At 47.6% G+C, this 23,134-nt stretch overlaps 2 protein-coding genes and 1 pseudogene across 3 annotated transcripts in view; 2 read left to right on the plus strand and 1 right to left on the minus strand.

The window, feature by feature from the left end:
• Positions 1-11,432: 11,432 nt before the first annotated feature.
• Positions 11,433-13,375, minus strand: LOC118657447 (zinc finger protein 215-like). Its single transcript, XM_036311473.1, has 3 exons — positions 13,329-13,375; positions 12,966-13,200; positions 11,433-11,750 (listed from the first exon to the last, which is right to left on the minus strand). Exons 1-3 carry the CDS (start codon positions 13,373-13,375, stop codon positions 11,556-11,558), a joined length of 477 nt encoding a protein of 158 aa, XP_036167366.1. The 3' UTR covers positions 11,433-11,555.
• Positions 13,376-13,903: 528 nt separating this feature from the next.
• LOC118657444 lies at positions 13,904-15,434 on the plus strand (annotated as a pseudogene).
• A 1,023-nt stretch (positions 15,435-16,457) lies between these two features.
• The window catches only part of LOC118657440 (zinc finger protein 256-like), a 29,258-nt gene continuing 22,581 nt past the window's right edge, over positions 16,458-23,134 (plus strand). The window contains exons 1-2 of one of the 2 annotated variants that reach the window (XM_036311468.1): positions 16,458-16,612; positions 18,220-18,346. In XM_036311468.1, coding sequence (XP_036167361.1) covers positions 16,577-16,612; positions 18,220-18,346 — 163 coding nt within the window. In that variant the 5' untranslated portion in view covers positions 16,458-16,576. The remainder of the gene's footprint in view (positions 16,613-18,219; positions 18,347-23,134) is intronic. The other variant, XM_036311466.1, reaches the window with a different exon arrangement.

Consider the following 23,134-nt stretch of genomic DNA (forward strand, 5'->3'; position numbering starts at 1 on the left):
CAGAATACAGTCAAACTGTTAGGGGCAGAAATGGAATAGTGTCGATGAGCTATGGTTATAGGAAATATTTTTCATATTTGTTAACCATGATGGTTCTGATTAGAAAAAGCACATTTTAACGTGGCTGAGAGTTGTTGCTGGGGTCCATCCCCAGTAGGTCCAGGGGTCCCCAAAGGCGTGGACGGAGTAGGCGAAGAAGGAATGACACGGAGACAGCGTTCAGTTGATCAGCAGCCTAGCCAGGATCTCCGGCCAAGTTCTGTTCAGGATCTCCAGCGAAGTTCTGGTTAGGAACTCCAGCCAGGTTCTGTGTCCATGTTCTCTTGCTAGGTTCTCCAGCCAGGTTCCCCAGGTTCCCCAGCCAGGTTCGGTCACCAGATTCTGTAGCCAGGTTCTTCAGCCAGGTTCTGGCTAGGTTCTCCAGCCAGGTTCAGTCACCAGGTTCTAGTCAGGTTCTCTTGCCATGTTCTATAGTCAGATTCAGTCCAGGATCTTTTGCCATGTTCTCTCGCTAGGTTCTGTCTCTAGGTTCTGTTGCCAGTTTCTGTCCAGGATCTTTTGCCATGTTCTCTCCAGCGAAGTTCTTCTGTCTCTAGGTTCTGTGTAGGTTCTGTCTTCTAAGTTCTGTCTTGTTACATCTGTATTTATACCAGTTGATTCCAATCCTATCAATCTCTATTCCAAAGGTTAGGGCGTTTCTTATCTCCATTCCAGGGAGTAAAGATTATGTAGCTTAAGCATGATTGTTCATAGTTAAGTGATTAATTACCCGCCTGGCACTTAGTTAAGAGGTTTTATTCCCTCCCTAACTTCAGGGGAAAATCCCTACCTGGGGAAACAACCTTTCTCAGAGACCTTGGTTAAAACACATAGTGCCAAGAAGGTGAGCAAACATATTAAGAACAGTATGCCATATATGCCAGGTCCCTTGAAACAGCAAGGATGGACTGGCTCCAGGCAAGTTGTATGCCTGGGGATATGGGAGGTGATCTCAAAATGCAGTCCATTCTCCTTTTCTGAGAACTGTCTATCATCACGGCAAGTTTAACAACCTTATTGCAGAAACAATGGAGTCCCAGAGGTGCCTGCCCTTTAGAACCCAGCCCTGGTTGCCTGGGACCTAGGTATATCCACTATACGGTGCCTACTTCCCCAGGCCTGTAATTCCTACTTTCCCATGTAATTTGTACTCCTACCCAATATAAGCAGGTGGCTTATGGTGGGGGTGGGGGGTAGAGCAGATTTTTGTGGATGATGTGCTACTCTCCCATAATGGCAGCGGTATTAGAAGAAACCCTAGCATAGGAATTCACCCTGTCTCTGCTTAATTGGCTCAGGTAGTGACAGGCAGCCCGGACCCATTCGTTGTCAGGTTTCAAAACCTTGGTTCAAGGCCGGCAGGTGTGGCTCAGTGGTTGAGCATCGACCTATGAACCAGGAGGTCACGGTTGAATTCCTGGTCAGGGCACATGCCTGGGTTGCAGGCTTGAACCCGTGTGGGGTGTGCAGGAGGCAGCCAACCGATGATTCTCTCTCACTGACATTTCTCTCTCTCCCTCCCTCTCTGAAAGCAATAAAAAATATTTAAAAAACAAACAAACAAACAAACAAAAACCTTGGTTCTAGAATGTCTCCCATCTCAAACAATTCATTTCTCGACCAAGTTGTTCTTGGAAAAAAATGGTCTCCGTTTTTATACAAAACTTCAGTTCTTGACTGGACAACACTTTCACATTGATACATCAACATGACAGTGTGTCTCTCAGGCCGCTAACAAAGGAGAGAATGCCAGTCAGTTTGCAGCTAAACCTCACACTGTTAACATCTCAAGGAAATTGCGCTGTGGATATTTTCTGTGTGTGTGTGTGTGTTTTCATTTGTTGCTGGTGAAATGGAAGATTAGCTCAATTTTATTTTTTTTAATATATTTTTATTGATTTCAGAGAGGGAGAGGGATAGAGAGTTACAAACATTGGATGAGAGAGAAACATCGATCAGCTGCCTCCTGCACACCCTCCACTGGGGATGTACCCGCAACCAAGGTACATGCCCTTGAACCAGAATTGAACCTGGGACCCTTCAGTCTGCAGGCTGACACTCTATCCAGAGCCAAGCCGGTTAGGGCAGGAGTTTTTCTTCTAGACATATTCAGCGTGTGCGATGTTCCAGAGAACAAAGGAGTGCAATTCCTCAGTGGGCAGCTGGACACACCATTCTGGACCTCTGTCAGATGGACAGTTTACAAAAGGTGGTGGGCAGTGTGTGGAGAGGGGGAACTCTGAGTAACAGTAAGAGGAATCCTAACCATGATGGTAATGCTAACAGTGAATCAGGAAGCGAACGTTGGATGCCCGAGTGCAGATCTAGCTTGGGCACCGGGGTGCGGCTGGGCATCGAGGATAACCCAGCTGGCGGCCACGGCTTCTGAGGAAGGAGGGGACATGAAATGGTCGTGGAGGCATAGGTGCTATTAAAGCAAAATGACAGGGAAGCCTGTTGTATATATATTGGTCTTCCTAGTAACAGAGTATCAAGCCCCACCATAGCCGGTGTGGCTCAGTGGATAGAGCATCGGCCTGCGGACTGAAGGGTCCCAGGTTTGATTCCAGTCAAGGGCACATGCACAGGTTGTGGGTTCAATCCCCAGTTCTTGGCAGGCAGGAGGCAGCCAATTAACGATTCTCTCTCATCATTGATGTTTTCTGTCTTTCTCTCCCTCCCTCACTAAAACCAATAAAAATATTTATTTTTTAAAAAGAGTACTGGGCCTCGCATCAGGTCCGGATGCCTGCTTTGTTCTTTTGTGCAGTCAGTGACCATTGTGGCCGTGGGTTGAAAGCGAGCACCAGGACCTGTGGTTTTCTTTGAGGTGGGGTGACTGGGAACAGGGTTACCAGAGAATGGATGTGGGGATGTTTGGGGGAGGAAGGGACATCATTCTGGTGTTAGGAGAGAAGCTACTATAGTAGAATAAACCACCTCTATAATGATGGAGTATGACATTGGAGACCATGTCCATTACCTTCTCCCTGGAGTGGGGCCTCCTGGGTGAGGCTGAGGTTCATGTACCGTGATGGGATGTGGAAGAACTTTGCATTTACTGCATCCACGAGTAAGAGCCTCACATCCCTCCCGGTATCCTGAGTGTGTCTCTGTCCTCCCTCCTTCCCCAAAGTCATTTCTGTCATTCCACAGCTGGATCAGAGCTGGAGTCAAGTCCACTCTCTCGCATTTGTGCTGAGGGCACCATTGCTGACCAGTGTGCACGGCTCCCAGAAAATCTCTCTCACGCTCCACTCTCCAACCAAAATGTCACGGGTTCAATTCCTGGTCAAGGGCATGTACCTGGGTTGCAGGTTCAATCCCCAGCCCTGGTTTGGGGTGCTTGCGGGAGGCAACCAATCAATGTGTCTCTATCACACTGATGTTTCTTACTCACACACCCCCTCTCCCTAATTCCTTCCATTCTCTCTAAAAATCAATGGAAAAAATATCCTCGGGCGAGGATTAACAACAACAACAACAAAAAACAAAGTTTATGGTGTATATTTCCATTATATTGTGCACAGCACAAAATTTTTGAAAATAATTAAGAGGCCAGGCTGGGGAGCTCAGTTGGTTGGAGCACCATCACAACACACCAAGGTTGAGGGTTCAATCCCTAGTAAGGGCACATACAAGAATAAACCAGTGAATGCATAAAGAAGTAGAATATGCCATGGCCAGTGTGACTCAGTTGGTTTGGCAACCTCCTGTGCAACAAAATATTGTGCATTAGATTCCAAGTAGGGGACTTACAGGAAGCAGCCAACTGATGTATCACTCTCACACTGATGGTTTTTTTTACCCTCTCTCTAAAATCAAGAACATATTTTTAAATGGAAATGATCCAAATGTCCACAAAGAGATGAATGGCTAAACCCATTGTGGCACATCCAAAGGTGGGGGAGGGAGGGAAGTTGAGGCAAATATATCATAGATGAATCTCTAAGTAATAATACAACATAAAGGAAACCAGAAAAAAAAGTAAACATTCAATGATTGCCATCATATAAATTATAGAAAATACAAAGGTATCTATACTAAAGGAAAGTAAACCAAATTATTTGGAAGGCTGTGAAGAGCAGGGAGAGATTATAAAAGGACATAAGCCAAAAATACACCGAAATTTAAATCATTACCGTAATTGCAGTGGTGTTTTCGGTTTCACATGAATGTCAAGATTTATCAAATACAATTTACATATGTACAGTTTATTACATGTAAGCTACACCTTATTGAAGTATTTAAAAACTTTGTATTAATAGGTTTAATGCCCTGCTGGTGTTGCTCAGTGGTTGAGTGTAGACCAGCCATGGGCAAACTACGGCCCGCGGGCCGGATCCAGCCCGTTTGAAATGAATAAAACTAACAACAACAACAAAAAAACCAAGACCATACTCTTTTATGTAATGATGTTTACTTTGAATTTATATTAGTTCACACAAACACTCCATCCATGCTTTTGTCCCAGCCCTCCAGTCCAGTTTAAGAATCCATTGTGGCCCTCGAGTCAAAAAGTTTGCCCACCCCTGGTGTAGACCTATGAATCAGGAGATAATGGTTTGATTCCCAGTCAGGGCACATGACTGAGTTCTGGGGTCATCCCCAGTGTGGGGTGTGCAGGAGGCAGCCAATTGATGATTCTCCCTCATCATTGATGTTTCTATCTTACTCTCCCTTCCTCTCTGAAATGAATACAAAAAATGTATTTATATATTTTAAAAAGATATAGGTTTGGTAATCTTATATGGACACCACCGTATTTCTCATATTGCCATCTGAGGGTGTTGCCTCAGTGGCAAAAAATATTGGCTAGTTATAAAGGATATTTTTACTTCACTCAGGAGTGCTGGCTGGGTCACAAGAGCCACATCCCTAGACAATTTTCTTTTAACTTATAATGGCCTTGGGGTGATCATTGCTACAGGCATACACAAAACTCTCATTTTCGCCCTACCAGTTTGGCTCGGTGGGTAGAGCGATGGCCTGTGAACCAAAGGGTCCTGGGTTCAATTCAGGTCAAGGTCATGTACCTCGGTTGCAGGCTCCTCCCTGGCCTGGCCTGGTTAGGGCTCATGTAGTAGGCAACCAACTGATGTTTCTCTCACATTGATTTTCTCTTTGCTTCTCCCTTCCACTCTCTCTAAAAATCAATGGAAAAAATATCCTCCAGTGAGGATTAAAAAAAATATAAAATAAAAAGGTAAAAATTATGGCTGAAAAATGTTCCCCCCTTTTTGAAACGCCTACCTCCAACGTGAATGCTCCAGTGTTAATTGGACTGGGAACAATCCTTAAAGTTTTTGCAACATTCACTGCAATCGTAAGGCCCTTATTTTGTGTGACCCCGTCGGTGTGCAAGAAGATGATGTCTCTGCATAAAAGACTTCCCACATTCACTACACTCATGAGGTCTCAACCTGCTGTGAACACTCTGATGATAACGGAGGCCAGAGCCCGATGAAAAAGACTTCCCACATTCTTCACATTGATGAGGTTTTTCTCCAGTGTGAACTCTCCAGTGTTCAATGAGGTGAGAATTTGCTCTGAACGACTTCCCACATTTAGTGCATTCATAAGGTTTTTTGTCTGTATGAAGTCTCTCGTGGTCATGGAGGGCATAATGAGAGGTAAAAGATTTCCCACATTCACAGCACTCATAGGGCCCTTCTCCGGTGTGAACTCCACGATGATAACGAAGCTTCCTCTGAGTGGTGAAAGAGATCCCACAAACAGTGCACGCATAGGGCTTTTCTCCTGTGTGATCTCTCTGATGATTTCTGAGATTGAAAGCGGATGCAAAAGATCTCCCACATTCATCGCACTGATGCCTCTCTCCTGTGTGAACTCTCTGGTGTGTACGGAGGTGGGATCTTCGGAAAAAGGATTTCCCACAGTCGCTACACTCATAGGGTCTTTCTCCTGTGTGTGCTCTCTGATGAGTATTGAGGTTGGAACTTGAGAAAAAAGATTTCCCACAGTCACTGCACTGATAAGGCCTTTCTCCAGAGTGAACTTTCTTATGATAATTAAAGACAGAGCTTGAGGTGAAACGTTTCCCACATTCACTACACTCATAGGGCCTTTCTCCTGTGTGAACTCTCTGATGTTGAATGAGGTTGAACTTTGAACAATAAGATTTCCCACATTCACTGCACTGATAAGGCCTTTGACCTGCATGAACTCTCTGGTGTACAAGGAGGTGCTGTCTTAGGATAAAAGATTTCCCACATTCACTGCACTGATGAGGTCTTTCTTTTGTGTGAATTCTCTGGTGTGCAAGAAAGTGATGTCTTCGGAGAAAGGATTTACCACATTCATTGCACTGATAAGGTCTTTCTTTTGTGTGTACTCTCTGATGATTACTTAGGTTGTTACCAGATGTAAAAGATTTCCCACATTCGCTGCACTGATAAGGCCTTTCTCCTGTGTGAATTCTCTGGTGTGTAAGAAAGTGATGTCTTCGGAGAAAGGATTTCCCACATTCACTGCACTGATAAGGTCTTTCTCCTGTGTGCACTCTCTGATGAATACTGAGGTAGGAACCATATAAGAAAGATTTCCCACATTCACGGCACTGATATGGTCTTTTTCCAGTGTGAACTCTCAGATGGTAACGCAGGCCCGATTGTGAGGTGAAAGATTTGTCACAATCACTGCACGGATAAGGCCTTTTTCCAGAGTGAACTCTCAGATGATGACTAAGGCCACGGTGAGAGATAAAAGCTTTCCCACATTCACTACATTCATAAGACTGTCTTCCACTGTGAATTACCTGGTGCCGACTGAGGTAAGATTGTTGGCTAAAGGATTTCCAACATTCACTGCACTCATAAGGCCTTTTTCCTGTGTGTGCTCTCTGGTGTAGAATGAGTATGGAACTACCGGGAAAGGATCTCCTACATTTGCTGCACCAAAAAGGCCTTTCTCCTGTGTGCACTCTCTGGTGTAGAGTAAGGACTGATCTACTGGTGAAAGATTTCCCACACTCACGGCATTCATGGGGCCTTTCTCCAGTGTGAACTCTCCAATGCAGAATGAGGTAAAATTTTCTTCTAAAGGACTCCCCACATTGTGTGCACTCGTAACGCCTTTCTCCAGAGTGAACTGTCCGTTGTCGAATGAGGATGCATCTCTCGCTAAAAGTTGGTGCACATTCACGGCACAAGTCACATTTTTCCCCAGCGTGACTTCTCCAGGGATAAATGAGCACAGATTTTGGGTGAAAGGACTTCCCACATTTGCCGCACTTGTACTTCCTTGGGCCACAGTGAAATCTTCGATGCTGACTGAGGGTTGAGGTTCGCCTAAAAGACTGGCCACACACGGGAAGGCTTTTACCTGGATGCACTCTCTGGTGAACAGCGAATGAGGACTGATCCCTGAATGTTTTCCCACATGCACTGCACATAAAACACTGTTTTGCAGTGCGAACATCTTGGTCCTGAGCACGTGTGTCTCTCAGACTGAAGCCTTTCTTACATTCTCCGCAGGTGAAAGAAGCTTTTCTCTCTTTCCCGTGTGTTTGGAGGTTTGCACCCAAATAGAATTCCTTCCTACATTCCCCACACCAGACCACGTTCTGGCTGTGTGGTGTTCCTTGGTGCTCAGCCAACTGGAATATGACTCTCAAGACGGGACGACAGCTCTCACATAAGTGGGTCTTCAAGGAAGACACAGCTGCCTTGGAGGGGCTGGACGGTGACACTCCTCCAGAAACACTCTGTTCACAGGGAGCGTCTGCATCCTCTGCTCCACAGCAGCCACCTGAACACAAATAAACGCTGGTGAAGTACAGGCTGACTTTGAGGATGGAGCAACACCATTACAAATGTGCATTCGTCACATCGAGAACTGAGTGTATGGCTTGCTTTTTATTTTTAAAAACATATTTTATTGGTTTTTTTACAGAGAGGAAGAGAGAGGAATAGATAGTCGGAGACATAAATGAGAGAGAAACATCGATCAGCTGCCTCCTGCACAACCCCCACTGGGGATGTGCCTGCAACCAAGGTGCATGCCCTTGACTGGAATCAAACTCAGGACCCTTCAGTCCGCAGGGCGATGGTCTATCCACTGAGCCAAACCGGTTAGGGCTATGGCTTGCTCTTAGATGAAAGGAGTTAAAACCTGGTGGGGGAAGTTGCTACTGGGCATATTCTAAGGCAAAAGAATGGGAGAGGACTTACCAGAGAAAGGATATAAGAATAGGGTGTAACACAAAAAAAGATATTCACATCTATTGTAGCTAATTTTTGGTCAGATGGACAAAACATAAATTTTTTGCTGCCCCTCAGAATTACTGTAATTAGTTTATGTGTGCCATGAGATGGAAAAGGTTGAAAATCCCTGCATTGCCCTAGTCAGGTTTGGCTCAGTGGATAGAGCATTGGCTTATAGACTGAAGAGTCTCCTAGGTTTGATTCCGGTCATGGGTTGTGGGGTCGATTCCCAGTAGGGTGGGGGGTGCAGGAGGCAGCAGATCAATAATTCTCTCATCATTGATGTTTCTACCTCTCTCTCCCTCCCCTTTCTTCTCTGAAATAAATAAAAATATATTAAAAAATAAAAATAAAATCACTGGATTAATATAAGGCAATGGAAGGAGGTCAAACACTGAAATTGTGATGGATAGGCCAGACACCCATTCCTCAGCCATGCTGAGAAGGGATTTGTGAGTAGGGAGGAAAGTCTCTTGTCAAGTTCAGAGATCTCCAGATTTGGAGATGTATGATTATCAGATTGACTAACTCAGGTAGGAATATTAACAAGTAGCTTTTTTGTTCCTCTTGAAATTTGTTTCAAAGTCCCCATGGCTAAGCCCGCATGGCTCAAAGGTTGAGCGTCCATGTATTAACCAGGAGGTCACAGTTCAAGTCTACCATGAGCTTGATTCCCAGTGGGAGTTGTGCAGGAGGCAGCCAATCAATGATTTGCTCATCATGTTTTTTTCTCTCCCAGATCATTGATGCTTTTCTCTCTCTCCCTCTCCCTCTCTCTCTGAAATAAAAACTATGTATTTTTTTTAAAAAAGAAAATCCCTGCCCAGCTGGTGCGGATCAGTGGATGGAGCATCGGCCTGTGGACCAAAGGGTCCCAGGTTGGATTCCCGTCAAAAACAAGTACCTCGGTTGCAGGCTCCTCCCCAGCCTGGCCCCTGGTTGACCCATTAGGAGGCAACCAATCAATGTGTTTCTCTCACATGATGTTTCTCTCTGTGTCTTTCTCTCTCTTCCACTCTGTCTAAAAATCAGTGGGGAAATACCTTCGGGTGAAGATTTAAAAAAAAAAATCCCTTTCAGATTAATCATTAGTATTCTCCATAAAATAAATAAATAATTTTTTTTTTTTAAGTCTCTCTGGATTTGGACTTTTGATGCTTTCTGCTTAATTTTTTGCACTGTATTCTGTGTTCGACTGAATTAAAACTATTTTCTATATTAAAAAAAAAGAGAGATGTTCTAAAACAAATTCTGTTAGGTGGGTGGGTGCGAGGTAATCAACCAAGGATCTTGTATACATATATGCATGTCCCCAGGACACAGACAATGGGGAGGTGAGGGCCTGGGGCAGGAGACAGGAGCGGGCTGGAGGGGGTCAAAGGCAGAAATAAGGGGACATATGTAATACTTTCAACAATAAGGAATTACTTTTTTTAAAAAAAATAACCTTCAAAAAATAAAAATAAAACTACTTCTGATGCAAAGGAGTTTCCACAGGACCTTTCCTTCTTGTGACATTAGGCTGTGTTAGAAACAGAGGCACAAATGGGAAAAAAACCAACTGCAAGAGAGTAGCTGCCATGAAGGGCAATTTCAAAACAGACACTGATCTCATGGCACATGTGGACAGATGTTGCAAAGCAATAGAAGAGCTGAGAGAAATATGTGAGCTACAAAGACCAGAGATTCTCCATGGACTACAAGTCGGAGCAACAACAACATAGTAGAATAGACGACTCAGCCAAGTAGCAACAGTGAGGAAGGGGAAGTAGAAGTAAGCTTTGGCACTGGCAATGACAACAAAACACGGGTCACATGGAAAACGTTCCTGGTAGGATAGGAACACAGGTTGCTCGCTCACCTTACCCAGCCTCAACATGACCGGATGGGATACCTGTGAGTTCACCTGGCAGCCTTGGCTATGGAGAATCCCTACAACGTTAGCCATCCCTTGCAGGTCTGGTTCCTTCCCAGAGCCCAAACTGCCACAGCCTTGAAGGTTAATGACCTGACAACCAACTCAAGATGAAAACTTTTGCACATGAAGAGGAGTGTATAAAAGCAGGAAAAGGTACCCGATCCATCAAATGTGGAGACACCAAGAAAATGTTGGAAGGAACCCCAAAATATCAAGGAAACATGTCATCACCAAAGAAGCACAATAAGTTTCCAGCAAGTGAAACCAACAAAGTGCTGGGCAAAGAATTCTGTGTAATTGCTTCACCGATGCTCACCAAGCTCCAAGAGAGCACAGAGACACCACTCGGGGAAATCAGGAAAACTACATGAACACATCAAGTTTAGAGACATAAACTTTATTTTATTTTACTAACTTATTTTTTTTATTATCTTTTTAATTTGTTTAGTGGTTAAGGTATTACAAATGTGTCCTCATCCCCCCATTATCCCACAGCCCCCCCCCCCCCCCCATGCGCTCATCCTCTTGTTGTCCGTGTCCATTGGTTTGGCTTATATGCATGCATACAAGTCCTTTACTCACTTGTTTTTTAAACTAAAGGCCCAGTACACAAATTCATGCACCAGTAGGGTCCCTCGGCCTGGCCTGCGGGATCAGGTCAAAACCGGCTCTCCTACATCTCTCCGAGAGGTCCTGGATTGCAAGAGGGCGCAGGCTAGGCCAAGGTACCCCACAGGTGCACAATCGGGGCCGGGGAGGGACGTGGGAGGTTGGCCAGCCAGGGAAGGCTCCAGGGTGTGTCCAGCCTGACTCGGTCTCACTTGGTCCCAATTGGCCAGACCCCAGTAGCAGGCTAACCTACGAGTAGGAGCATCTGCCCCATGGTGGTCAGTGCATGTCATAGTGGGCGGTTGAGTGGCCTTAGCATATCATTAGCATATGACGCTTTAATTGGTTGAACGGACGACCAGACACTTAGCATATTAGGCTTTTATTATATAGGGTATGCTTTATTGATTTGAGAGAGAGAGAGAGAGGATGGGAGAAAGAGAGACAGAGCAACATCAATATCAGAGAGAAACATTGATCGGCTGCCTCCCTCAGGCTCCCCAACCAGGCATCCAGCCCACAACCTGGGCATGTGCCCTGACCCAGAATCAAACCAGGAGCCTTTCAGTGCCTGGGAGGATGGTCAGCCAACTGAATACTCTGGAAAATTTTAAAAAATGAAAAATGTTTACATTTTCATATTTTTGCCCCAATGACCAGAAACTTTTTTTTTTTTTTTTACATGTGGCAGATAGAAACTGGTCGGGATATCTAGGCTGTGAAGGTACCTGAGGAGCAAGGGGGCTCGGCCCCAGACCAGGAACCTAGCCAAACTCTGGTTGTAAAAACCAGCGGGAACTGAAGCTGAGTGATGAGACGGTGAGAGTCTTACCCAGAGAGGATACAAGGGCCAAGTTCTCCAGCATCACCTCCTGGTACAGGCGTCTCTGAGCCTCATCCAGGAGCCCCCACTCCTCCCAGGAGAAGTACACGGCCACGTCGTCAAAGGTCACGCGGTCCTGTTGAGATGGGGACAGAGGAAACGAAACAGTTAGTCTTTCTGAGACCTTCACAGCCCACCCCTCACACACCTTCCCAGGCTCCTCCTCCTCCAGGGCGGCCTCCCTCCCAGGAGACACCAGGCCCTGGGGACCCTGATGTCTGCTCATTAATTAGGGTTCCATAGTGACTGTGTTTATCTTTTATTTTTAAAATATACTGATATCAGAGAGGAAGGGAGAGGGAGTCCTATCGAAACATCCACGGTGAGAGAGAACCACTGCTCAGCCGCCTCCTGCACCTGCCCCACTGTGGTTGGAGCCTGCAACCCGGGCACATGCCCTGACCCGGGATCGAACCTTCACCTCCTGGTTCATCGGCCGGAGCCCAACCCCTGAGCCACAGTGTCTGTGATCAGCCCTCAGCCAGGGAAGCTAGGGACTCCCTCCCGCCTGTAAAGCAGCTCCCTGCGGACGCAGCCAGAGGGGGCGCTGCTGCACCGGGTCCCCGCACCAGGGACTCGGCGCCACCGGCTCACAGCGCCTCCCCGCGGGCACCCCGTCCTCCACCCGCTGCCTCCGTCCTCCCCCAGGCGAGCGCCCCTGGGGGGAGCCTCACACCCACTCCCCTGGGCGGGAAGTTCCAGCCACGCCCACCGCGTCGTCTCTCCCTTTCGCTCCAGTCGCGTGCGCGCTCGCGAGGCCAGCAACTGGCGGGTCCAGAGGAGACCGGAATCCCCACCCCCAAGACCCACGCCAGGAAAGGCCCTATCAGGATGCCAATGGTTCGGTTCGCGTGGCCTTCTGGGTAATGTAGTTCCTAGCACTCTATTCCCCAGCCCCGCGGCATCCCAGCCCCGCGGCATCCCAGCCCCGCGGCATCCCAGCCCCGCGGCATCCCAGCCCCGCGGCATCCCTGCCCCGCGTCACAGACACCTCCCCCCGCACCCGTTTCCGTGCTCACGGCGCCCGGTGACTCACACGCTCCACACCGTCAGTCACGACCCCCGCCCCCAGGGGCCCCCAGCAGGAGCCGCCCCGAGGGAGGCTCGGAGTCCGCCCTGCGCCCCCCTTTCCGTTCCCCATCAGGCGCCAGCACCCCCTTTCCACGGGGCGCGGACCTGCTGGCGCCCCAGGAGCTCTGACGCGCCGCTCGGCTCTCGGCCTTCCTCGCGGACGCGGGGCCGGGTTGAGGGGTTGGGAGGGGGAGGCGGGTGGCCCCGGGGACACGCTCACCTGAGCCGGGCGCCCCGGCGCGGCCGCAGCCATTGGGCTCTCGGGCGCAGGGGGCGGGGAGAGAACCCTGTCCCGCCCCGAAGCGGGTCCCTCGCGGGGTCGCCGAGCCCCACACTCGCGTCTGTGCTGCGGGGACACCGGCTCCTCCGCGCCTTCCAGGCTCCCTCCCGAGTGAAGCTGGAAAGGACGCCTGGGAGGCGGACCCAGCAGGTTTAGCCCCCAGCGAGGCAACGTCCTGCTCGGTCATTGGCTAGTGTGGGCGCTGTGCCTTCTGGGTAATGTAGTTCCCAGGCTCTGGAGGTGGCGGGGAGGAATTCTGCAGTGGGCCTATAGGACGGCGGTTCTCAACCTGTGGGTCGCGACCCCTTTGGAGGCCGAACCACCGTTTCACAGGGGCTGCCTAAGACCATCCTGCATATCAGATATTTACTTGAGGATTCATCACAGTAGCGACATGACAGTGATGAAGTAGCAAGGAAAATAATTTTATGGCCCTGGCGGGTTTGGTTCAGTGGATAGAGCATCAGCCTGCAGACTGAAAGGTCCCAGGTTGGAATCCGGCAAGGGCACATGCCCGGGTTGTGGGCTCGATCCCCAGTAGGGGGCGTGCAGGAGGCAGCCAATCAATGATTCTCTCGCATCATGTCTCCCTCTCCCTTCCTCTCTGAAATCAATAAAAATGTTTAAAATAATAATAATAGCCAAACCGGTTTGGCTCAGTGGATAGAGCATCTGCCTGCGGACTCAAGGGTCCCGGGTTCGATTCCGGCCAAGGGCATGTACCTTGGTTGCGGGCACATCCCCAGTAGGGAGTGTGCAGGAGGCATCTGATCAATGTTTCTCTCTCATCGATGTTTCTAACTCTCTATCCCTCTCCCCTCCTCTCTGTAAAAAATCAATAAAAGTATATTTTTTTTAAAAAAAGAAAAGAGGACAAAATGGCTGCCCGAGGGAGGCGGGCGGAGCCTCCGGGCCGGGAGGCGCCGGGCCTGTGCTGGGCAGCAGCGGCGGGAGCCGATGGGCTGAGTCGGGGCCGGGGACATCGCCCGAGAGTGGGGACGAGGAGATGTAGAGCCCGGTGTCGGGCGGCGTGAACTTCTTCGCCAACGAAGGCAGCTTCCTCGAACTATTTGAAAGGGCGAGTCATCGCAGGGCCTGACCACGCTGCTGGCGGCCTCGGGCACGGACTCCCCAGCCCACAGCGGGAGCCCGGCACAGGCTGCCACCCGCCCGCCGCCCCTGGACCGGATCCACGCAGCAGCAGCGGCGGTGGGGCGGGGCACGTGCCCTTGCCCGAGGAGATGGAGGAGGAGGCGATCGCCGGCGCCCCCGGAATGAGATGGAGGACGTGGACTTCCTGTCTGGGCTGGAACTGGTCGATCTGCTGGACCGCCGGCAACCGGACTGGCCCCTGGAGCCCGGGCTCAGCTCGCCCTTGGGGGGGCGAGGATTGCGCCCTCCATCTTGCCCTGGGTCCTCCATTTTTGGGGCGGCCACCATGTGCTCAGGAGAGTGCCTTCTTCCCGGAAGCCCATGCCCCTGCTGGCCACGCCCAGGATTTCTTTAAACTAACCAATGACAATCAAGGGACGTGCACGCCAGAGAGATGACCACATCCTGTGTAACAAGACCTGACTCACGGCTGGCCAATTGGCGGGGCCCACAGTCCCCTCCCCTGCCCTTACTATAAAACCCACAATCCCATCAGGCCTCGCTCTCTTTCAGCCACTGGGCTTACCGTTGTTGTATCGGTGAGTGTGGTCGGGTTGCCGAACTAGTTCGAAATGAAGGACTCTTTGCTTTTGCATCGGACTCGCTGGCTCCCTGATGGGCTTTTTGGGAACCTTGAAATCTGGGCACAACACTATTCAAGCGGAAGATGGAGGAGGAGCAGCGGCAGCGGCAGGAGGAGCCGCCTCCGGGCCCGGCGCGACCCGACCAGCCAGAGACCGCCGCTGCCGGGGGTCCCGGGGATCCGAAGAGGAAGGGCAGCCCGGGCCCCACGCTCAGCTTCGTGGGCAAGCGCAGAGGCGGAAACAAAGTAGCCCTCAAGACGGGAATAGTAGCCAAGAAGCAGAAGACGGAGGATGAGGTATTAACAAGTAAAGGTGATGCATGGGCCAAGTACATGGCAGAAGTGAAAAAGTACAAAGCCCATCAGTGCGGTGATGATAAAAATCGGCTCCTGGTGAAATGACCCCCTTCCCCCGTCTGCCCACGGCCTGGGACTCTGCGATGTACATAACTATTTAATGCGGCAGCGGCGGCGGCAGCAGCCCTTCCCCCCAAGGACTTAAACACAGAAGGAAACCAAGATGCTTCCCGCAGCCGCGGACGATCCTCCAGGACTCTTTTTTACCTTGAGCACTTGCCTCCTGAGACTTCATAGAACAGTGGTTTACTGTCCCCTCTCTTCCCTCCTCCTTGCTCTCTCTGGCTCTTTCTGTCTCCCTTTTCTCGCCCTCCCCTTCCTCCTTCCCCCTTCCCTTAGCCATCACTTCTGGGAAGTAAAGAACTTGACTTAGTGCCGGAAAAAAAATAAAAATAAAAATAAAAAAAGAAAAGAAAAAGAAGAAGCAAAGCCCTGGCCTGTGTGCCTCCGTTGGTTGGAGCATTCGTCCCCAAAGGTCGAAGTTCAATTCCCCATCGGGGCACATCCCTCAGGTGCTGCTCCATGCACAGTAGGGGGTGTGCAGGAGACAGCTGCTTGATGTTTCTCTGCATTTCAGATGCCAACAACCCCTTTCCACTGGAGCCCCAACCCTCCTCTCTGCCATTGATCTTCCTCATGGACACGGGCCTGGGCTGCAGCAGGGAGGGGCACCCGCCCAGGGCTCCTGGGTTGGGTGGGGGAGACAAGGAGGCTCTGAAATGAACTTTCTCCCTTCCTCTCTCTCTAAAATCAAATTTAAAAAAAATATATAAAAATCAATCAAAACATGTCCTCATGTAAGGATTAAGAAAAAGTTTTTAAAATTTGAACAATAAAATACAGTAATAGCGCTCTAACCAGCTTGGCTCAGTGGATAGAGCGTCAGCCTGTGGACTGAAAGGTCCCAGGTTCGATTCTTGTCAAGGGCATGTACCTTGGTAGCGGGCACATCCCCAGTGTGGGGTGTGCAGGAGGCAGGTGATCGATGTTTCTCTCTCATCAATGTTTCTAACTCTCTGTCCCTCTCACTTCCTCTCTGTAAAAAATCAATAAAATATATTTTTTAAAAATACAGTAATAGAATCACTACCCTTACAGACTTGTCCAATAGCAAACCTAGCGGGCCAGCCTGCAGAAGTCCCTTGCAAGCCCTGGAGTGCGTGGAACTACATTACCCAGAAGCTCATGCGCCAGGTGTAGCCAATGACAAACCAGAACGTCATCCTCTTCGCGTGACGTGTCCATAAGGGGCGGGGCGTGTGCTGTCCTGCTCTAGGCGGGCGTTTTTTTCAGATTCCGCCGGACCCGCTGGGGTGAAGCTGACAGGAATTTGAAAAAAGGCAAAAAAAAAAAGAGTCGTCATCCCCGCCGCACGGACTCGGGGTGAGGCTCGGCGACACCAGGAGGGACACCCCTCTTCGCCCGCCGCCCCGCCCCGCACGCTCCGCCTCAGAGTCCGATGGCGGCGGCGGCCGCGCCCAGGCGCCCGGCTGAGGTGAGCGTGTCTCCGGGGCCACCCGCCTCCCGCACCCAACCCCGCAGCCCAGGCCCCGTGTCCCTGAGGAAAGTCGGGGGCACAGAGGCGGGTTGGGGTTCCTGAAGGCCCAGCAGGTCCTCGTCCGGCTGAAAGGGGGTGTTGGCGCCCCACGTCCCCGCCCCTTCTGGGGCCTGATGGTGAAGAGAAGACATTGGGGTCCCCTAGGCCTGGGGTCCTCTCAGAGGGAGGCCGCCCTGGAGGGAGGTGTGAGAGGGGATGGGCTGGGAGGGTCTCAGAAAGAAAAAGTGTATGGTTTCCTCAGTCCCCATCTTTTTTTTTTTTTTTTTTTTTTAAGAAAACATCAAATTTAATTTAAATTTTTTAAAAAATCAGAAATTGTCTGGGAAAAAAAGCAATGGAGCAAAGCAACTCCTAGAAAAGAGGGCTGCGTTTTGGGGAGCACATTGATTGCAAGGGTTGGAGAAAAAATAAAAATGCCATTTAGCTTGAGGATTTGTGAGTTCCGCGCAAATAAACTCATTTCCGGGGCAGAAGAATCCTTGGCCATTTCTTTTCTTTTTTTAAAATGTATTTTTATTGATTTCAGAGGGGAAGGGAGAGGGAGAGAGAGAAACATCAATGATGAGAGAGAATCATTGATCGGCGTCCCGGACACCCCCCACTGGGGATGGAGTCTGCAACCCGGGCATGTGCCCTTGGCCGGAATCGAACCCGGGACCCTTCAGTCCGAAGCCCTACGCTCCATCCACTGAGCCAAACTAGCCAGGGCTTGGCCATTTCTTAAAATCAAAATTGGCAGGTTTCTCTTTTGAATATCTTCTACCTTTAAAGACGCAATTACATAAAGTCTCCTAATCTCCACACAGGATATGTTTATTCTTGGTTTCAACCAACTCTCAATGGAGGGGCAACCAGGACGACACCATCTCCCCGGACAAAAAATATGGGAATATTCCCTTTTGTTGATTTATATGTCTCCTCATATGTTTCTTCATCAATTTCTATAGGGGCCATAGTTTCTTCTACATCTCCCAATATCACATTTATTTATTTATTTATTTAAAATATATTTTACTGATTTTTAACAGGGTGGAAGGGAGAGGGATAGAGAGTTAGAAACATCGATGAGAGAGAAACATCAACCAGCGGCCTCCTGCACACTCCCCACTGGGGATGTGCCCGCAACGAAGGTACATGCCCTTGACCGGAATCGAACCCGGGACCCTTCAGTCCGCAGGGCGACGCTCTATCCACTGAGCCAAGCCAGTTAGGGCCCTATAGCATATTTAAATGTTAATCATAAGCATGTCATCTACCTCAAAGCTCTCTGTCATTTCTCATCTATACCAATAATAGGGTAATATGCAAATTGTTTGGGCTGCTGTCACATAAGGCCCAATCAGCAGGCTGCATGCTCAGCAGGTGGGGATGGGCGGGGAGACCCCCCAGTGCATGAATTTTCTGCACCGGGCCACTAGGATTCACATAAATTCGCTCATCCAGGCTGAGCCCGATAAGATGCAGGGGCTCTTCTACAGTGTTGGTCCACATCGTCTGCCATGTTTCACACCTGGCGCCCTTTTCCTCTGTCCCCATCTCAACAGGACCCTGTGACCTTTGACGACGTGGCCGTGTATTTCTCCCGGCGCGAGTGGCGGCTCCTGGACGAGGCTCAGAGACGCCTGTACCATGAGGTGATGCTGGAGAACTTGGCACTTGCATCCTCTCTGGGTAAGACTCTCACCATCTCACTGGGGACATGGACTAGGCTCTGCCCTGCCTCCCCCTCGTTCCCCAGAGGCTGCTCTGTGGGCCCCACATGCTCCCCTGTGGACCCCATCCCTGCCCTCTTCTCTCTGCTGCAGCCCCAATACCTGCTGCACTGAACTCTTCTCATTGAGACGGGATGTCGTGAGCCTAATGCCGTTCGCCATGCTTGCCCCCTCCCTGGCCAGGGCAGTGTGTCCAGATCCTAGGTCTTTTTTGTTGTTGTTTTTTAAAGAAAATATTTTTGATTTCAGGGAGGTAGGGAGAGGGAGAGAGAGATAGAAACACCAATGGTGAGAGAGAATCATTCATCGGCCGCCTCCTGCACACTCCCCACTGGGGATGGAGCCCGCAACCCAGGCATGTGCCCTTGGCTGGAATCGAACCCGCGACCCCCCCCCAGTGTGCAGGCTGACGCTCTATCGACTGAGCCAAGCCGGCTAGGGCTGTTGTTGTTTTTCTAAAAAAATATTTTTATTGATTTCAGGGAGGTAGGGAGAGGGAGAGAGAGAGATAGAAACATCAATGATAAGAGGGAATCATGGTTCGGCTGCCTCCTGCGCGCCCCACACTGGGGATCGAGCCCGCAACCCAGGCATGTGCCTGGACCCGGAATGGAACTGCAACCTCCTCCTTCGTAGGTTGATGCTCAACTACTGATCAACATGATCCCTTCCTGTAGCTGACATTTCCTAGGGCCAGCCTTGCCAGGAATTGTAAGCATTGTCCTGGTCACTGCTTAGGTAGACCAGTGGCTGTGTTTCAAGAGCCTTTGGCAGGGGTTATAGTTTTCCTAGTTCTCTGTTTTTTGTTTATTTGTTTTTGTTCCAGTGCTGCTGTTCTGTAAAATGGTATATATTTAAATTGTACAGCCCTAGCTGGTTTGGCTCAGTGAATAGAGCGTCGGCCTGCGGACCAAAGGGTCCCAGGTTCGATTCCGTTCAAGGGCACATGCCCGGGGTTGCAGGTCCATCCCCAGTAGGGGGCGTGCAGGAGGCAGCTAATCAATGAATCTCATCATTGATGTTTCCATCTCTCTCTCCCTCTCTCTTCCTTTCTGAAATCAATACAAATATATTTTAAAAATAAATAAAATAAATAAATTGTACAATGTGGTGATTCTATATACATATACATATATACATATACATATACATATACATATACATATACATATACATATATATATGTATATATGTTGTGAAATAATTGCCCTAGTGAAGTTACTGAACACCTTTCATCAATTGACTCACTTTTGTTTGTTTGTTTGTTTGGTATTAACACTTAAGATACCCTCTTCCAGTAACATTTTAGTGTAAAATACAGTATTATTATTTATAGTCACCATGTTTTACATTAGATCCTCAGAACTTTGTCATAACTGAAGTTTTGTGCCTTTTCATCAATAACTCCTCATTTCTCCCTTCTCATGATCCTAACATTCGACTCTGTGAGTTCACCATTTTTTTTCTTTATTTTCCACATCTAAGTGATATCATACAGTGCGTGTGTGTGTGTGTGTGTATATTTGTAATCCTTACCAGTGAATATTTCTGTTGATTTATTGATAGAGTAAGGAAGGGGTAGGAGGGAGAGAGAGATTAATGTGAGATAGACACATCAATTGGTTACCTCCCACACACACCCTGTCCCACACCAGGAATCAAACCTGTCACTCAGGTACCTGCCCTGGATCAGGAATCAAACCCAAGACCCTTTGGTGCACAGGCCGATGCTGTAACCACTGAGCAACTCTGGCCAGAGCCACCAGTATTTATCTTTCTGTGACTGGCTTGTTTTATGTGGCATAATGCCCTTCAGGTTCATTCAAGTTGTTGCATATGGCAGGGTATTATTTTTTTTCTCCTTTTTCATATTTATTTTTCATTTTCATTTCTTTTGGGTAGGGGCCAGGTATTCTTTTTTAAGGCTGAATAATATTCCGTGTGTGTGTGTGTGTGTGTGTGTGTGTGTGTGTACCTGTTTTTTATCCTGTTATACATGAATGGACACTTAGGTTGTTTCTTTATTTTGTGTATTATTTGTAAGAGTAGTACAGCGAAGACGGTACAGGTATCTCTTCCATATTCTTATTTCATTTCCTTTGGGTATATTCTTACAAGTGGTATTGCTGGTTCATACGAACTTTTGAGATATTTCCATACTGCTTTTCATATTGCCTTTAGGGATTCACATTTCTACCAACAGTGTGAGGTAAGCATGTCAAACAACGAATACTCATTAGTGATGACTCATTTATTTCAGCCCTTGGTATTCTGCATGACTCTATCAAAATAAACCTTTGTTTCTATGAAAATTAAAGCTTTTGTTTTTTTTTGCGGCCCACCTACACTTAAACCTTGTTTAATTGGCCCGGGTTAGCCTCTGAGTTTGACATGATTGGTGTACAAGCATTTCTTTGTACATGTTTCCTAATATTTACCTGTTGCCTTTTGGTGATAATCCTTTTTTCTTTCTTTTTTTCTATGTATGTGTATATTTTAATATGTTTTTATTGATTTCAGAAAGAAAGGGAGAGGGAGAGATAGAAACATCAATGATGAGAGAGAATCATTGATTGGCTGCCTCCTGCACACCCCCTACTAGGGATTGAGCCTGCAACTGGGCATGTGCCCTTGGCCGGAATTGAATCTGGGACCCTTCAGCCCACAGGCTGATGCTCTATCCACTGAGCAAAACCAGCCAGGGCTTGGTGATAATCCTTTTAACATGTATGAGTTACTATCTTGTGGTCTTTTTTTAAATCCTCGCCCAAGGACAGATTGTGGTTTGAATTTACATTTTCCTGATGATTATTGAGGAACAGCAATATTCCATTAAAATGAACCTGTTAGCCACTTAATCAGATATTTTGCACATTTTTTTTTCAACCCCATTGATCAATAATATATTATTTAATGACGGCATATTTGTAAACTTGCCAGCTTTTATCCTGTAATTGGTTTCTATTTTCAAACTCTTGTGGTCAGATAAGATTCTTTTTAAAAAATATATATATATTTCTTTATTGATTTCAGAGAGGGAGAGAGAGAAACATCAATGATGAGAAAGAATCATTGATCTACTGCCTCCTACGCACCCACTACTGGGGATCGATCCCACAACCCAGGCATGTGCCCTTGACTGGAATTGAACCTGGGACCCTTTAGTCCACAGGCTAGCACTCTATCCACTGAGCTAAACTGGCCAGGGCCAGATAAGATTCTTAATATGCTTTCAGTTTTCCTAAATTTGTTAAGACATATAACCAAGCATATGATCTCTTTGAGAGAATGTTCTGTGTCCACTTGAGATGTATATACTGCTATAGCTAGACAAAGTGTTTTATATATATTTGTTAAATTTAGTTGGCATAAAGTGTTGTTCAAGTCAAATATTTGCTTATAGATTTTCTGTCTGGATGAACTACACATACCAGAAAGATGAGTATTGAAGTGTGCTTTCATGGTTATGTTGGCTGCCCTTTCTATAGTCCAGTCTGTTAATATTTGCTTAATATATTTAGTTGCATCGATCTCAGGTGCATATAAATTTATAATGCTTATATCCTCTTAATTTTAGAGAGAGAGGAAAGGAGAGAGAGATTTGTTGTTCCACTTACTTATGCATTTATTGGTTGACTAGAGGTCCGATGCACAAAAATTCGTGCAAGAGTAGGCCTTCCTTTCCCTGGCTGCTGGCACCGGCTTCCCTCCTCCGGCCACTGGCAGGCACCCAGGACCCAGCTGGCTTCCCTCTGGCTGCCCACAGGCACCCAGGACCCGGGCTGGCTTCCCTCCGGTCTCTGGCTTCCTCAGGAAGGACATCTGGAATGACGTTTAGAATATGTCCGGTCTAATTAGCATATTACCCTTTTATTATTATAGATTCTTATACATGCCCTGACCAGGGATCAAACCCATGACCTTGCTATATCAGAAATATGCTCTAACCAAATGAGCTACCCAGCCACAGCGATGCTTATATCCTCTTCATGAGTTGATATCTTTATCATTATAGAATGACTTTCTTAGTCTCTTGTGACAAGTTCTGGCTTAAAGTCTATTTTGTCTGGTAGAAGTATAGCTACTGATAATAGTATAAGCTCCTCTCTTTTGATTTCCATTTGCTTGGATATTTTTTTTCAGTTTTCTCCACTTTGAGCCCATTTCTGTCCTTAAAGCTGAAGTAAGACTCTTTAAGGCAACGTATACTTGAAACTCGTCTTTTTTTATTTCATTAACCTACTGTGTGCAATTTGATTGGAGAATTTAAGTACTTGACAGTTGCCATCTTGTCCATTTTCGTCTGGCTGTTTTGTCGTTCTTTTGATTTTTTTTTCCCCTCTCTTGCTACCTTCCTTTTTGATTTGATTTTTCCATAGCGGTATGTCTTCATTTCTTTACCTTAATTTTTGTTCATTTACTGTAGGATTTTGCTTTGTGATTACCATGAGGTTTGCTTAAAACATCTTAAATACTCTGTTTAATGTAATAACCATTGATCACATACAAAAAGTACACTTAGTATTTTAGTGCCACTCCTGTGCCTGCTTGCTTGCTTTCTTTTTCTTTTTCTTTTTTTCTTTTTTTTTTTTTTTATTGATTTTCAAGAAAGATAGCAGTGGGGAGAGAGGGCGGGGCGGGAGAGAGAGAGAGAGATACATTTATTTCCCCACTTATTTATGCATTCATTGGAAACATCGATGAAAGAGAAATATCGATCAGCTGCCTCCTGCACATCTCCCACTGG

Source organism: Myotis myotis, unplaced genomic scaffold (assembly GCF_014108235.1).
Source record: "Myotis myotis isolate mMyoMyo1 unplaced genomic scaffold, mMyoMyo1.p scaffold_m19_p_55, whole genome shotgun sequence".
NCBI classification, from domain to species: Eukaryota; Metazoa; Chordata; class Mammalia; order Chiroptera; family Vespertilionidae; genus Myotis; species Myotis myotis.

Bases quoted from the DNA above. Each gene is read 5' to 3' on its own strand.
- LOC118657447 (XM_036311473.1), bottom strand. From the start codon at position 13,375: ATGGTCTTAGGCAGCCCCTGTGAAACGGTGGTTCGGCCTCCAAAGGG. The intron at 13,201-13,328 runs GTCGCGACCCAC...ATGACCGAGCAG, and splicing joins GTGGTTCGGCCTCCAAAGGG to GACGTTGCCTCGCTGGGGGC. The intron at 11,751-12,965 runs GTGAGCGTGTCC...CCATCTCAACAG, and splicing joins CGCCGGGGCGCCCGGCTCAG to GACCGCGTGACCTTTGACGA.